Raw genomic sequence first — 15,004 nt, forward strand, 5'->3', positions numbered from 1 at the left:
GAGGAATTAAATTTGGATTTGGGAGTCCTAGCTGCAATGCTCCCATTGGTTTTTGGCTTAATACAGGAGCTATTTTGATTTTTGTTTGCTCCTTCTCCAGGCGCCCGACATTGCGCTTTAAAATGTCCAGGTTTGCCACAATTAAAACAATTTCCCTTGGGTCTATTGCCTCCGTTATTAAGGGCCATAGCCAAGGCATCCATGGAATAAGCCGTTGTGCCTACTATGCGACATGCTTTTAAATAGTCAGCAAGAGTGGCATTTGGCATGGCAATAATTGATTTTAACAGTTTTTACAGTCTTCATTAGCATTTTCATAAGCCAATTTCAACAGGAGTTCATTTCGGGCATATTCGTTGTCTATTTGCCTTGTTATTTCTTCCTGCAGTCTATCCACAAATTCTGAATAAGCCTGAGTGGAACCTTGATAAAGTTTTGCAAAAGACATTATAGCTTTTCCGTGAGGATCATCTATCTTGCGGAAAGCTGCTAAAGCCCCTTACTGTATCAAATTAAAAGCCTCCCTTGGGCTTGGAGCCTGTTGGTCATTCGTAATGAATTGTCCCGTGCTAAATAATTGATCCCTATTTACCCCTTGGCGTAATCCAGCAAGAATTTTTTTCTCTATTTCTTTTTTATACTCAGATTCCCAAACTACATATTGTGTGCAATGGACTTCCAGTCTACCAAGGCCATCACATAAGTAGCGGCCATGGAAACAAAAAGTCCTTGTACAAAAGGCGATTGAATGCCATATGAAGCAACGGCTTTTTAAAGATCTTTCACTACATTCCATTGCAGTCCTTCATATGTGTGAACAGCATTTCCTCCAGCTGCCGGAGCTGGCTGGATGTTTACTGGATAGCAAGACAAATCTTCCAATGTTAGCTGTCCTGATCGGGCGGCCTGTCTAATAGCATTTGCCACCATTCCTTCTTTAGGATAATTGTTAATTACTTCTGGCTGAGCCTGAGGAGCACTGGGAGCCGCAGCTGAGGTGCCCGGCTGAGTTTCTCCCGGCTGAATAGGTTCCTCATAAGGAGGGGGAGCCGGAGAAACGGAAAAGGCTTCTTTAAGTCCCTTTTCGTGGATCAACAAACTTTCCATTAAGACTCGCCAGGCTGTTAGTATTTTTGGAAGTGCTCGAGGAGGTTTGTGGAGCCATTCTCCAATTTTTCTCCAAGTCCCTGTTTTCAACGAGCCCTTTTCCGGATAAGCCGGAGTATTTTCCCAAATATATTCCATCAAGGCAATCAAATCCTTTTTTGAAACTGCTGGTAATTGTTTGCCACTACTTTTAAGTAAAATATTAGAAGTTCTGACTATTTCCTCAAGCTCTTTCAGATGCGCTGTCTGTTGCTTAGAAAATTTGTTCCCCATACTCACGAATGGATCGTCGTCTTCACGAGGTGAGATCGGGTGCACAGCCTATTCCAGGCGATGAGTATGGAGACCGTCAAGAGACATATCCACTCGCGGTGGATCACGTCGGGGTCACCAGTTGCGGGTTTTTCGCACCCGGCGGGCTCCTCATGAACTTGCCAATAAATGAGGACATGTCTCTCTGAGCGTTCTCGGGATGAGGGCCAAGACTGAAGTCCCAAGCTCTCTTTTATTGAGATACAAGCAAGGCACAAGCAACAAGCAGTTATCTAATGGTTACATTTCAGCTATGCAATGGTTACATTTCAGCTATAGCCCTGTATGGAATGTCTTTGTTCCTGTAACTTTCTTGTATGTGTTACTTTCTTGTACGTGTTCCAACGGGATTGTCCGTCTGCACGTAGCAAGGTTATCTGATTTCTGGTAAACTGTAACTTACGAACAGAAACGAAACTTGTCTCTGTCCTGAGCCAGACCTGCACCATTTTATGTGAGCCTAAGGTGGAAATATCACAGGTTTCCTACAGCTTTCCACACTCCAGGCATTTATATGGTTTTTCTCCAGTGTGGATTCTTAGATGGTTTTTAAGATCTCCATTTCTTTGGAAGGATTTTCCACAGTCCGGGCATTTATACGGTTTCTCTGCTGTATGGATTCTTTGATGTGCATAAAGGTTTTCCATCAAACTGAACCTCTTTCCACATTCTGGGCATTCATACAGTTTCTCTGCTGAGTGGATTCTTTGATGTGTATAAAGGTGTCCAGCCTGACTAAAGCTCTTTCCACACTCCAGGCATTTATACGGTTTTTCTCCAGTGAGGATTCTTTGATGATTATGAAGGCTTCCCCTCTGACTGAAGCTCTTTCCACACTCCAGGCATTTAAATGGTTTTTCTCCAGTGTGGGTTCTTAGATGCACTTTAAGGTTTCCATTTATTTTAAAGAATTTTCCACATTCCGGGCACTGATATTTCTTTCCTCCCTCCTGGATTCATTGGTGTTTCCCAAGTCTCCCGCCTCTTCTGAGGGACCCTCCGCCCTCCAGGCCCGTCTCGGCATCTCCGCCTGTTTCCTGCTCCACTTTTCATTAAAAATCCTACAATGTGATTTCCTGGATTCTTTCCCCCCATTTTGTCTCTCATAGTTGAGGTATATCTATGATGAAAATTACAGGCCTCTCTTATCTTTTTAAGTGAGAGAACTTGCACAACTGCTGGCTGACTAGATACTTTTTTGTCCCACTGTATGTTGTTAAGTGAGGAACTTGTGACTTTTGCCCCATTTTACGACTTGCCTTGCCGTATTTGTCAGCTGAATCAGTGAAGTAGTTAAGTTACTAACATGGTTGTCAAGTGAATCTGGCTTCCCCATTGACTTTGCTTGCCAAGGTTGCAAAAGGGGACCACATGATCCCCCCATGCTACGACTGTCATAAATATGAACCGGTTGTCAAGCATCTGAATGTAAATCACATGAGTAGGGATGGTGCAATGGTCATAAGTGTGAAAAATGGTCATAAGTCACTTCTTTCAGTGCCATTGTAACTTCAAACAGTCACTAAAAGAACTCTTGTAACTCGAGGACTGCCTGTACTTCCACGTAAAGTAAAATCAATCTTGCAATATTTTTTATGCTTTTTCATAACCAATGAAACCAATATTAGAAACCAGTTGAGCATTTCCAGGGCAGACGATTCTTCAGTGGGGTGAGATGCTTTATTTTGGATTCAACAGTTCCCACATTTATCTCCCGAGTTTGCAAGACTTTAGCAGACTGAATATAACTTTAGTGTGAACCAGAAACACAACAGTGGGCTAGTTTTGGAGATTGGATGCAGGACAATTTTGATTTTAGTGGGTTCCATTTGGGGGGCTATTATGGGCTATTTTTAAAGGGCTGTAGAGAGAGTCCTTGACTTGCAACCCTTTGTTTAGTGACTGAAGTTACAGCAGTTCTGAAAAAAGTGACCTGATCGGTTTGGACAATTGTGAGCGTTGCGGATCCCCATGGTCACGTGACCAAAATTCAGGCAACTGGCGTGTATTCCCGACAGTCGCACAGTGCCAGGCTGACGTGTTCTCCCTTTATATAGGGTCTCCTGCTTCAGCTGGGCATTGGACTAGAAGACCTCCAAGACCCCTTCTACCTCTATTCTAAATTTGAATTTCCCTTCACTGATAACCTGTGTCGGCTCTGAACTGTTCCCAGGAGCTAATTCCAGCTGAAGCATCAAACTGTGAAGAACAGCCCAAGTTATCAGCAAAAATATGATCGTTGTTGCATCCCGAGCATTTCACTATCACGACTCCATGATGATAAGCCACCCTAGAAATAGTTTTCATGGATCGTATCCCGCATACCTAACAGAGAAGCCAGGATCCACTCAGGGATGTTCAGAAGTGGCTCTCTGGGATATCCAAGGGCAGGGAATTTGGGGGACGTGCCCATTTATTTAGGTATGACTTATTTTGCTACATTTGGTGGATTGCCCATCTCCCAATGACAGAGTGGCTTACAAAAGAGAAAAATTACATAGGAAAAATTCATGTATTATAAACCACAGGTACTATAAACCAAACACATCATGTATTATAAATCAAAGCTCTCTATGATTCAGCCAACAGCCTAATCCCCCCGCCAGGAGGAAATCTCCTCTTCAAAGACCTACAGAATATATCAAGCAGCCATCGCTTCCTTTCCAATTCCAGTCCCTGCCATGCTCCAAGTGCTAAAGAGGCTGGACCTCAATTAACCTTTTTCCAGACCAGCCATTAGTCAATTGAGCAGGCAACCCATCCTCGGGTCAATCCCAGACACCTTCAAAGCATTTTCTGGGCTGCAACAGATGGGGCTGCTTCTTTTTTAAACTTTCCATTGCTAGACATCATCTCTTGTGTTTCCTGGTGGTCCCCCATCCAAGCCTAAGCAACCTTTCCTTCCCAAGTCAGCCAAGGCTGCCCAGGTACAGACTGAGAGTCACCTGCCTGGAGAGGTTCCCCGGTGGAGTCCCTGCAATAAGCCACAGTGGCAAGGGAAGCCCTCACACATGCAGGGTCTGCTCAGTTTGCCAGGTTAAATCGGCATGCACTGAGCCTGTTAAACAACGCCAGGGGTCTGGATGTGCAAAGCCAGGAGTGGGGAAGCAGGTCATGTGAACAGAACCTTGGGTACCGCTGCGTCCCCCTTCAGGTTGCTGTATGTCAGAGGTGAGGAACGACGGTTTTTTTATTATTTGTGGACTTCCGCTCGCAGAATTCCTGAGCCAGCATGGACAGTATTTGGCTGGCTCAGGATTTCGGGAAGTTGAAGTCCACAAGTCAAAAATTGGCCATCGTTTTAATCTAGGGGATCGCCCAGTTCGTCCCTTCCCTTTTCCCACTGACCGCCTGCAGAGGGCGCCAGGAGTCTCGCTCTGTTCCGACACTTGCAAAGAATGCGACAGCGAGCTCAGTTAACTTTTCCTTCCGCCTGCTGGAAAGATGGTGCCTTCAGCCTGCAGCACTTCCGCCCGGCACAAATATGGTGCCTTCCAGGACTTCCACTCACAGGTCTTCTCCGCTGCGGTCATGGATGATGAAGGCCACACCACTTGCCCTTGTCCGCCCGGACAGCCTTCTAGCTCCAGCCCCCACGATCCCTGGGCTGCAGGAAGCGCCAACGAAGGAATCTTTGAGAGAGCCACTGAGCTCTTTGTTGGGGGGGGGCGCCGTGGCCTTTCCCGGCCCTCGAGATGAAGTACAGCCGAGCGGCAACCCCCCTACCGGCCATGAGGGGACAGCAAAGGACAACTGTTGGCGCCACCTGCTGGCCTTTATGCTCGGTGATAGGAGGGGACGGGGAGATTGCCAATGCTATCGGTCTCCATGCTGCCACTGCCCGTCGCTATGCCTCGTGGGTGGGCAGGGCTGGTCCTGGTGAAAGGGAAGCCTCGTGGCTGCAAGGCTATTTCAGCAAGGGGACCGTGGAGGTGCTGGTGGGGGTTGCCCTGATCTACAATCTGGTTGCGTCCATCAAAGCCAGAACCTGCTCAGCCTTAGATCCACGGGACAGCCCTAGAACCAGGAAGCCGCCCCACCACCAGGGTGTGCGCACAGGAGATGGCCAGTACCCTGGGTGAAGTCAGCCTGTGGGGCAAGATAGCCAGGAGACTCCACTTGCGTGTGCACCCAGTAAGCAGGGCAGGGAACGTTGCTGGTTTCAGGGCTGCCCTGTGGATCTAAAGCTGAGCACGTTCTAGTTTTGATGGACGCAACCAGGTTGTAGATCAATGTCTGGTTGGCCTGGGGTGGTCTTTTGTTGTTCCAGAGCAGGTCCCCGGGACAGACGGATAACATTGCAGGCTGGATGTGGCCCGTGGGCCTTGTGTTTGACATGTCTGCTCCAGAGCTTGAGATATCGTGGCCAGACCAGTAAATTTTGATTTGATTCACGCAACACTACTCTCTCCATAGCATCTAACACCCACATTCACATTTGCTAAGTGTGGCAGTGTTGAGAAGAGTTGGATTTCTGGCTGTTGTCCAAGTCCAGCCTTCATTACTTCCTGGCTGAGTTCAAGCTGGCCTATCAGTTGCCCCGTCTCGGTGGCAATCCTGGTTCGAGCTGGACCTGCAAGGTCCCTTCCAAGTTTCAGAGAAGGACAAGGTGAATGGTCGAGTCCCCCTGTAGAAGCAAAAAGTTAGGGGTACCTTTTTATCAAATCTCAATCTACTGTGAAATCAGTTGAAACTGATGCAATTAAACAGCACTGATAGTTCCTTGCATAATACATTGGCTGTGAATTTTGATTTATGACTAACATTCTTCTAAATAAAACAAAATGGCATGGACAAAATCACTGCATGAAGCCTTTGTAGATTTTAAACCAACATTTGAGAGAAATCTTGATGAACATGGCGAATACAGTACAAAGGGATGTTACTTTTTCTCATTCAGCATTTGTATGAAATGTGCTAATCAACCTGGTACCTCTTCAGTCTCCCAGGGCTGTATTTAGACCTCCACGCTCTTTACGTAGCAACTCCGCTGCTCAACAGCTCATCTGATCATTCTCCTGCTTACACCTGTGTCAATCCCTGGGCCCTACTTCTCCTCCTATATGCTGAGGATATGGATCGTATCTCACAAAGCTTTGTTGGCCTTAGAGTCTCTTGTTTCTGCTAAAAAGCTTTATAAAGATAAGGGAACTACTGAGAGCATCCAATTTACAAGAGTTTCAGATATCTGGGGATGGTCTTACATGGTGCTGACATTTGGAAAACCCATTTAGATTATATCAAACAATGACATCCCCAACCATGAAGGCCAAATTAGCTCTAGAGTCAGTTCCTGCCATGTGGACGGGCATTGGGGGTGGGGTGGGGTGTGGACAAAGGGAAAATTTGTACCTGATGGGACACTTGTTCCAATTAGAAGTTCATTTAAAGGCAACTTATTAATCTCACAAGGAGGTTTCCCTTAATGAAAAGAGGAGCACAGGACACATACAGTAGAAAAAGTACAAAAGAATATGTAGCATGTTTCCTGAGTCCATCTTGAAGTACACATTCTGTATGTTCCTTTTTGGATGGCAAAGCTCAGACAGGGACTGCAAAGGATGTGTACAGAGTGGGCTTGAGATAACATGCAAAAAACAAGATCTTAAATTAGAAAGATAAGCTTATGGAATGCAGGAAACTGGATCATATATTATTCCTTGTGTTAATTGAAAAGGATAAGCAATAGATAAGGAAAAACAACCAATTTCGGGATGGCATGTAAACTGTTAATGTTTAACTGCTAAAGCTATTGTTTAAGACATACATATATGAGTGAATGTTAACCAATAAAGAACACAGCTGCTCAAGATTCGTGTGAGTCTCCTTTCATACTACAAGAATAGTTGATTGGATGGAAGAAATCCTGTTAATCAGAAACGTGGACAGTAAGTTAAACATCCCATAATAACCATTTCAAACCATTGTATTAAAAGGAGAACGTTCACATGGGAAAAGGCATCCAGAGCATGAGCCACAGAAATCTATTGTGAAAAGGGACATTTTTAGGCAGCTGAATCTTCTAGCATGTACAACTGAAAAAGTCCTGTGCTATTCAGCCTGAGAGAGTGCCTTGTTTTGCAGTTAGAAAGTTACAAGCACCTAGATGCTAAGGCAGAAACCTTCTATATTACAAGGTTATCACAAAAACATTAAAGTTACAAGAAAGTGCAACCAAGTGCAAGAAACCCGTTGCTTGGCCCTCAGCAAGGACTATATTCCTGCAACACAGAGGTCTTCACATGAGGCAATGGTTATGGCCCGCATAAGGAGAGAAAAGGGTAAATAGACTCATTAATTGATTCAGTAATAACCAAGAGTGCAGTTTGTCCTCTGTGTTGAAGGAGGGAGTGTGCCAAAAAGTACGGAACTATTTCAAGGGGAAAATTAACCCAGGAGAGAGCGCTCTGATTTCTAGGCCCATGGGAAGAACATTTCAGTAGTAGCTTCTGAATCTCAAAATGAAATCTCAGCAATGAGAAGAAATTGTGATATGAGTTTGTGGAATTGAATACACTTCTACTCATAAGATTTTGTACTCCTTGAAAAGTGTGTAAGATTCAAATTCAACTATTAGGCATCACAGAATAGCAGAATCATTAAACAGAGAGTAGCAATAAAGGGAGCAGTAAAATGTTGTCACACAAAGGATGAGATGGCAATGAACAGTAAGTGTTCACACCTTCCAAACTCTAGACAAATGGTTTTTCTCCTGTGTGAATTCTTTGATGTTTACGAAGACCACTATTTTCAGTAAAGATCTTTCCACACTGGAGGCATTTATACGCTTTCTCCCCTGAATGGATCCTTTGATGTACATAAAGGTTTCCCCTTAGACTGAAGCTCTTTCTACACTTCAGGAATTTATGCTGTGTCTCTCCTGAGTGGATTCTTTGATGAATGGAAAAGGTGCTCTTTCCACACTCAAAGCCCTCCAGGCATTTATACATTTTTTCTCCTGTGCTGATCCTTTGATGTCTTCGGAGGTGTCCAGCCACAGTAAAGCTCTTCCCACACACCAGGCATTCATATGGTTTTTCTCCAGTGTGGATCCTTTGATGGATATAAAGGTGTCCTATCCGAGTGAAACTCTTTCCACACTCCAGGCATTTAAATGGTTTCTCTCCTGTGTGAATTCTTTGATGATTAGAGAGATCTCCCCTCTGACTGAAGCTTTTTCCACATTCCAGGCATTTATATGGTTTTTCTCCTGTGTGGATCCTTTGATGATTACTGAGTTTTTCACCATTAATAAATCTCTTTCCACATTCGAAACATTCATATGGTTTCTCTCCAGTGTGAATTTTTTGATGTTTATAAAGGTTTCCTCTCTGACTAAAGCTCTTTCCACACTCCAGGCATTTATGCTGTTTTTCTCCAGTGTGAATTTTTTGATGTTTATAAAGGTTTCCCCTCACATTGAAGCTTTTCCCACATTCAAGGCATTTATACGGCTTTTCTCCTGTGTGGATCCTTTGATGTATATAAAGGGTGCCCCTCCGACTGAAGCTTTTTCCACAGTCAGAGCATTTATGCGGTTTCTCTCTTGTGTGGATCCTTTGATGGATACGAAGGTGTCCCGTCCGAGTGAAGCTCTTTCCACACTCCAGGCATTCATATGGTTTTTCTCCTGTGTGGATTCTTAGATGCCTTTCAAGATCTCCATTTCTTTCAAGGGATTTTCCAAACTCCGGGCATTTAATTGGTTTTTCTCCAGTGTGGATTCTTAGATGATTTTTAAGATCTCCATTTCTCTTAAAGGATTTTCCACATTCCGGGCACTGATATTTCTCTCCTCCCTCCTGGATTCTGTGGTGTTTCCCGAGTTTCCCGCCTCTTCTGAGGGACCCTCCGCCCTCCAGGCCCGTCTCGGGGTCTCCGCCCGTTTCCTGCTCCCCGCTCCTCCCTCCAGGCGGCCTCCTTTCCCGGAGTCCACGTCGGCTCATCCCTTTCGGGCCTTCCCCGACGTCTCCTCCCGGGGCTGCTCCGCGGGGCCTCCTTCCTTCCTTCCTCCGCCGGGTCGCCCGAAGTCCTGCAGGGGCGAAGGGGGAGAGGCGGGTCACAGCTTCGTCCCTTCCCCAGAGGGGAGTCCCAGCCCCGCCCGGGGAGGAAAGCCGAAGCCTCGGCCTCTCAGTGAGACTTTCCGGGCAGGGCTCCCTCCCAGCGCCCCTCCCGCCAGACCAGGCCTCGGCCTCCACCCTCCCCCTTTTCTCCACCAGAGAAGAGCTCGGACTGCGACTCCCAGCATCCCTTGCGCCCCACCTGGCTCCGAGCCCGTCCGTGACCGAGTCAATTAGGCGCCTCAGTTCTATTCGTTCCCGGAAGTGGAGGCGGGACTTCTCTGCGCACCCTTTTCCTGGTAGCTGTTTCTCTTTCGCTTGAAGGGACCGCCCCGAAGAGTCTTTTTGTTAATCGCCGCTCTCGCCAGAGTGACCAATCCGCGTCGCCCTTCCTCAGCCAGCCAGGTGGCGCCTGCGCAGTAGCGAAGTCTGTGGATTTGGGGGTGCCGTATAACGTCTTAACGCTGCTGCCCCTTTGGGGGCTCCATCCCCCCCCCCCCGAGGGTGGTAGCTATGTCTCTTCCTCAATCCTGACTCGTCCATCGCAGGGCAGGGAGACTGAAGCTTCTGCGCCGGATCTTGGCCCTTCCTAGCACTGCCTTCCTCTGGGCAGAGGGAGCTCAGAGTCGGCTCCTGGGGTGCCAAGAAGCCCCTCGCCCAGCTTGGGACTCCCCGCCCTGAGTGCTCTGATTGTGACTACTTCCACATATAGTAAAATCAATCTTTTACTTTTGCAATAGTTCTTATGCTTTTTCATACACCTAACTCTACCCTTCTCTCTTTGACCCTAATAAAGCTTTGATTAGAAACCAGCTGAGTATTTCCAGGGCAGAAGACTCTTCAGTGGGGTGAGATGCTTTATTTTGGATTCAACCATTCCCACATTTATCTCCTGAGTTTGCAAAGCTTTAGCAGACCAAATTTAACTGTAGGGTGTACCAAAAGTACAACAGTGTCATTTTCTTCCCTTGAAAAGCCAAACTGTGTCCATGAGGTGGAAGTTTGGGGACTGAGTTGGAATACTGGCTGGGAACAGAGAGTGGAGCAGTTTTTCTACCCAACTGGGCTAGTTTTGGAGATTGGTTGCAGGACAGTTCTGTTTTGGGGGGTATTATGGGGTGTTTTTCAAGGGCTGTAGAGAGAGTCCTCGACTTAACACCATTTGTTTAGTGATTGATGTTACAGCAACTCTGAATAAAAGTGACATGATCAATTTGCACAATTGTGAGCATTGCAGATCCCCATGGTCACGTGACCAAAATTCAGGCAACTGGCGTGTATTCCCGACAGTCGCACAGTGCCAGGCTCACGTGCTCACACTTTATAACCTCTGCAGCTGCCGTCTGACAAGCAAAGTCAGCGAAGGAAGCCAGATTCGCTTAACAATGGTGTGAGTCACTTAGCAGCTGCACTAACTGGCTTAAAAACTGGGGAGATGACCTCAAAACTATAGCAAAAAAAGGTAGTAAAATGGAGCGCAACTCACTTAACAACGGTCAGCAACAGAAACCTTTGGTTCAATTGTGGTCATAGGTGTACAGTTTCGGGTCAATATATCAATCTGTCATGAACGATAACTGCAAATTACATCAGGGGCAGCAAAATTATTGTGTCAGTCAGCCCCCTCGCCTCTAGTTGCAACCCTAGCCCCTCCCTGCCCAGATCCAGCTTCTCTCTGGCCCCTTCTCTCCCCAGGACCCCTTTGCAAAACTGCAGCTGAGGGAAGGGAAATCCCTCCAACGCCTCTCCCCTTAACACTTGGATTTTTCAACCTCTATTGCCCACACAGGCAATATCCTCCCTATCTCCCATTTTCCTCCCTATCTCCCCTTCGGAAGGGGCTCCTGTTGCTGCCGTGGCCAGCGTGTCCTGAGACACAGCCCTCCAACCCTGGGCTGGCACCTGTCTCATATTGCTAAGCACATTTGATTTGTGCTTAGATTGTAAGCCACCCTGAGTCTTCGGAGAAGGGCGGGATATAAATGGGATTAAAATAAATAAAATAAAATTTCCTCTTCTTCCTGCAGCTGACTGGCAAAACAGTGCACCTGCTTGTCTGCCAGCACATTTGCAAGTTAACCCCCCTCCCTCCACTCGAACTCCTTTCGTCACCGGAACGTTTTCCAGGCCATTCCGGGCGGCTCCAAGGGCCACTCTGGGGCCTCCTCAGCCGTCCCTCCCCCGCCCGACCAGGCCTCGCGCTCCGCCCACCGCCACTCCCGGCATCCCCCGGGGTTCACCTGCCTCCAGGCACTTCCGGCCCAATGCCGGAAGCGGGGGCGGGACCCTCACCTCCTTCCCGCCAATCGCCGGCGCCGTCACCCCAGCAACCAATCGGCGTCCTCCTCCTCCTCCTCGGCGAGTGAGATGGCGGCCAGCGCGGTGCGGAGGGGCTTTTTGGGCCCGGCGCGGAGGTGAGTCGAGGCCTCGGCCTCGATTTTCGCGTCCCCCGGCCGAGGGGACTCCTGTGGGGAACGGCCTCCCTGCCCCCGGGGCTTCCTTTCGCCCTCCCTCGCCTCAGCCTCCCCCTCCTCCCGTTGCAGGCTGGCCGGCTCGCGGCGGTTCAGCAGCGGGGGCGGCTACCCGGGCACGCCGCTGACGGCCCCTCTGCCGGGGCTGCCCAAGCCCGCCTTCGCCGGCCTGGACGGGCCGGAGGGCTTCGAGACGGAGGTCAGCGCCCTGGAGGGCGGGCTGCGCGTGGCCTCCCAGCGGAGGTTCGGGCCCTTCTGCACCCTGGGCGGTAAGGGGTGTGGGGGGCGGCGGCGGGGGGCAGCGGGGCCAAAGCGAGGCCGAGAGCTGACCGTCTCCCCCGCCCGTCTGCCCAGTGCTGATCAACTCCGGCTCGAGGCACGAAGCCAAGTACACCGGCGGCGTTTCCCACTTCCTGGAGAAGCTGGCCTTTTCCGTGAGTGCCTTTCCCGGAGGGGGGTGGGGAGGCGAAAGGGTCGGGCTTATGGCCAGCCTGCCGGACGGTCAGCGAGGCCCCCAGGCAGGCCACCTGTCCCCCGCCCCTGCCCCTGCCTGCTGGGCTCTTGGCCCGAGTTCTGCTCCAAAAGCTGCCAGCCAGCCTCGGATGCGTGAGGGCAGGGGTAGGCCGCCTTGGCTCTTTCGTGGCTTCCACGCCCAGAATTGCTGAGCCGGCTCAGAAAAGAGCCAAGGCTGCCTAGCCCTGTACTAGGGCTGAGTTGCCTTTTATTTTTGCCTCCTTGACCCGGTTCCTGCTTTCTCCCTCCCTTCTCCGTTTAGTCTACGGCCCGGTTTAGCAGCAAGGATGAGATCCTTCTCACGTTGGAGAAGCACGGAGGCATCTGTGATTGCCAGGTGTCAAGGTCTGTTTCCTGTCGGGCATCCTTCGACAAAGCCGAGCCGAGCTATGTGTGGCTTTTGACTGGAACCTGTTTGACGTATGGCGTCCTTTTTCCTAACTCTGTCTATGTGGAGATTCTCAAATTATCCACGTCGTAGTTACTGAAAAAGCATCTTTGGGACTTTTCCCGGCTCCCGTTTTAGCATGTGATCTGTCCTTCACAGGGAGGCTAAGGGGAAATTCTGTCATTCGAGTTTGCTTTGAGTGATGCCATTTTTCACACCCTGGGTGGAGGCGACCATGCCACCCCAGTAGAACATAAAACCAATTTGCTCTTCTTTCAGGGATACCACAATGTACGCTGTTTCTGCAGATAGCAGGGGCCTGGACCCCATGGTCAGCTGATGTGGTTCTCCAGCCCAGACTGTCAGGTAATAATCTAGTTCAGATATATATGTATGTACAGAAGATGCCGTGACAATCTCACTTGGCCATGTGTGTGTGTGTATGTATATATAGAGAGAGTGAATATGTGTGTATGTGTATGTATGTATCTATATAGAGAATACATATGTGTATATCTGTATGTATGTATATCCCCTCCCCCAACACACACACACTCTCTCTCTCTCTCTCTCTCTCTCTCTCTCTCATATATATATATATATATATATATATATATATACAGTATATATATATATATATATATATATATATATATATATATATATATATATATACAGTATATATATATATATATATATATATATATATATATATATACACACACACACAAAATTTAAATAGTATAGTTAAAAAAGTAGATTGCCAGGTGAGATTGTCATGGCGTCTTCTGTGCTTCAAAAGAGAGCCAGACAGGATTTCGCTGTCCCACCTGAACGCAAATTGCGTTGCCATAAAGATGTTTGTGATTTCTGCCAGAGGAGAATGGAAGATCCCTCTTTCCCATGGAAGGGTTTGACACCTGAATTTTCATTGATCCGGGACTGACCAGATGGTTTGAGGGGAGGGGTTTGACTTGGGGACTCTTTAAAAGTACCAATCTGTAACACAGTTTCAGATCCTGTCTAGTATTCCATTACCAATCATGTTTTAGTAAAAGCTCCTTTTGGATAATTCCTGTTTCAAGAGTTCTTTCTTTCCTAAGATGTCGATTGGGGTGGGTCCTAACAAGAGCTCCAAGACGCCTTCCACCTCTATTCTAAATTTGAATTTGCCTTCACTAATAACCTGTCGGCTCTGAACTGTTCCCAGGAACTAATTCCAGCTGAAGTAGCAAACCGTGAAGAACAGCCCAAGTTATCAGCAAACATATGATCGTTGTTGCATCCCGAGCATTTCACTACCACTGTGGGATTCAAAGACCAGTCAAGCAAGGTGTCCCAAATATGTCTGTCTGCCTACGCAGTGTTTATTGTATTTATACAGTGTTAACCAGCAGGAAATTACGCACAGCAAAAGCATTATCTATTGTTCTACTCCCTAGTCAATCTTAGAGAACATCCCGAATCTCCCAAGCCAGGGAAGAAGCCTTCCTTATCTAGCTAGTTCTTATCTGGCTGGCTCTTGCAATCCTTGGCAAGGCTAATTAGAATGAGCTCATAGAACATGGGAATAAGATACTAAGACAGGCAGTTTGCTGCGCACGTCCCTTCATATCCTTGACCTCCATCTCTACATAACACGACTCCATGATGATAAGCCACCCTAGAAATAGTTTTCACAGATTGTATCTTGCATACCTAACAGAGAAGCCAGGATCCACTCAGGGATGTTCAAAAGTGGCTTTCTGGGATATCCAAGGGCAGGGAATTTGGGGGATGTGCCCATTTATTTAGGTATGACTCCTTTTGTTACACTCGGAGGATTACCCATCTCCCAAAATTACATGGGAAAAATTCGCCTACACATGTATTATAAACCAAACACATCATGTATTATAAATCAGTTTTCTATACACACACACACACACACCGTTAAACAATGCCAGGGGTCTGGGTATGCAAAGCCAGGAGTGGGGAAGCAGGTCATGTGAACAGAACCTTGGGTACTGCTACATCCCGCTTCAGGTTGCTGTATGTCAGAGGTGAGGAACGATCCTCTATTATTTGTGGACTTCCGCTCGCAGAATTCCTGAGCCAGCATGGACAGTATTTGGCTGGCTGAGGAATTCTGGGACTTGAAGTCCACAAGTCAA

The 15,004-nt window shown here is 47.6% G+C and overlaps 1 protein-coding gene and 1 long non-coding RNA gene across 5 annotated transcripts; one reads left to right on the forward strand and one right to left on the reverse strand.

Annotated features, from left to right (window-relative positions):
- Positions 1–6,016: 6,016 nt before the first annotated feature.
- LOC310647750 lies at positions 6,017–11,659 on the reverse strand. The gene is made up of 3 exons (XR_014493931.1): positions 11,592–11,659; positions 7,187–7,285; positions 6,017–6,046 (listed from the first exon to the last, which is right to left on the reverse strand). It is a non-coding gene; the product is annotated as an uncharacterized lncRNA (long non-coding RNA).
- A 161-nt stretch (positions 11,660–11,820) lies between these two features.
- On the forward strand, positions 11,821–13,923 carry LOC310647607 (mitochondrial-processing peptidase subunit alpha-like). Of its 4 annotated transcripts, none has more exons than XM_083374952.1 (6): positions 11,821–11,893; positions 12,023–12,219; positions 12,305–12,384; positions 12,726–12,808; positions 13,131–13,217; positions 13,599–13,923. In XM_083374952.1, exons 1-5 carry the CDS (start codon positions 11,847–11,849, stop codon positions 13,189–13,191), a joined length of 468 nt encoding a protein of 155 aa, XP_083231078.1. In that variant the 5' UTR covers positions 11,821–11,846; the 3' UTR covers positions 13,192–13,217; positions 13,599–13,923. The 4 variants fall into 4 exon arrangements, 3 of the variants coding, with proteins under 3 accessions (XP_083231078.1, XP_083231079.1, XP_083231080.1); XM_083374953.1 differs by having other exon boundaries at positions 13,654–13,923; XR_014493897.1 differs by lacking the exon at positions 12,726–12,808 and having other exon boundaries at positions 13,654–13,923.
- The last annotated feature ends 1,081 nt before the right edge of the window (positions 13,924–15,004 follow it).

This window comes from Vipera ursinii (assembly GCF_947247035.1).
Source record: "Vipera ursinii genome assembly, chromosome: 16".
NCBI classification, from domain to species: Eukaryota; Metazoa; Chordata; class Lepidosauria; order Squamata; family Viperidae; genus Vipera; species Vipera ursinii.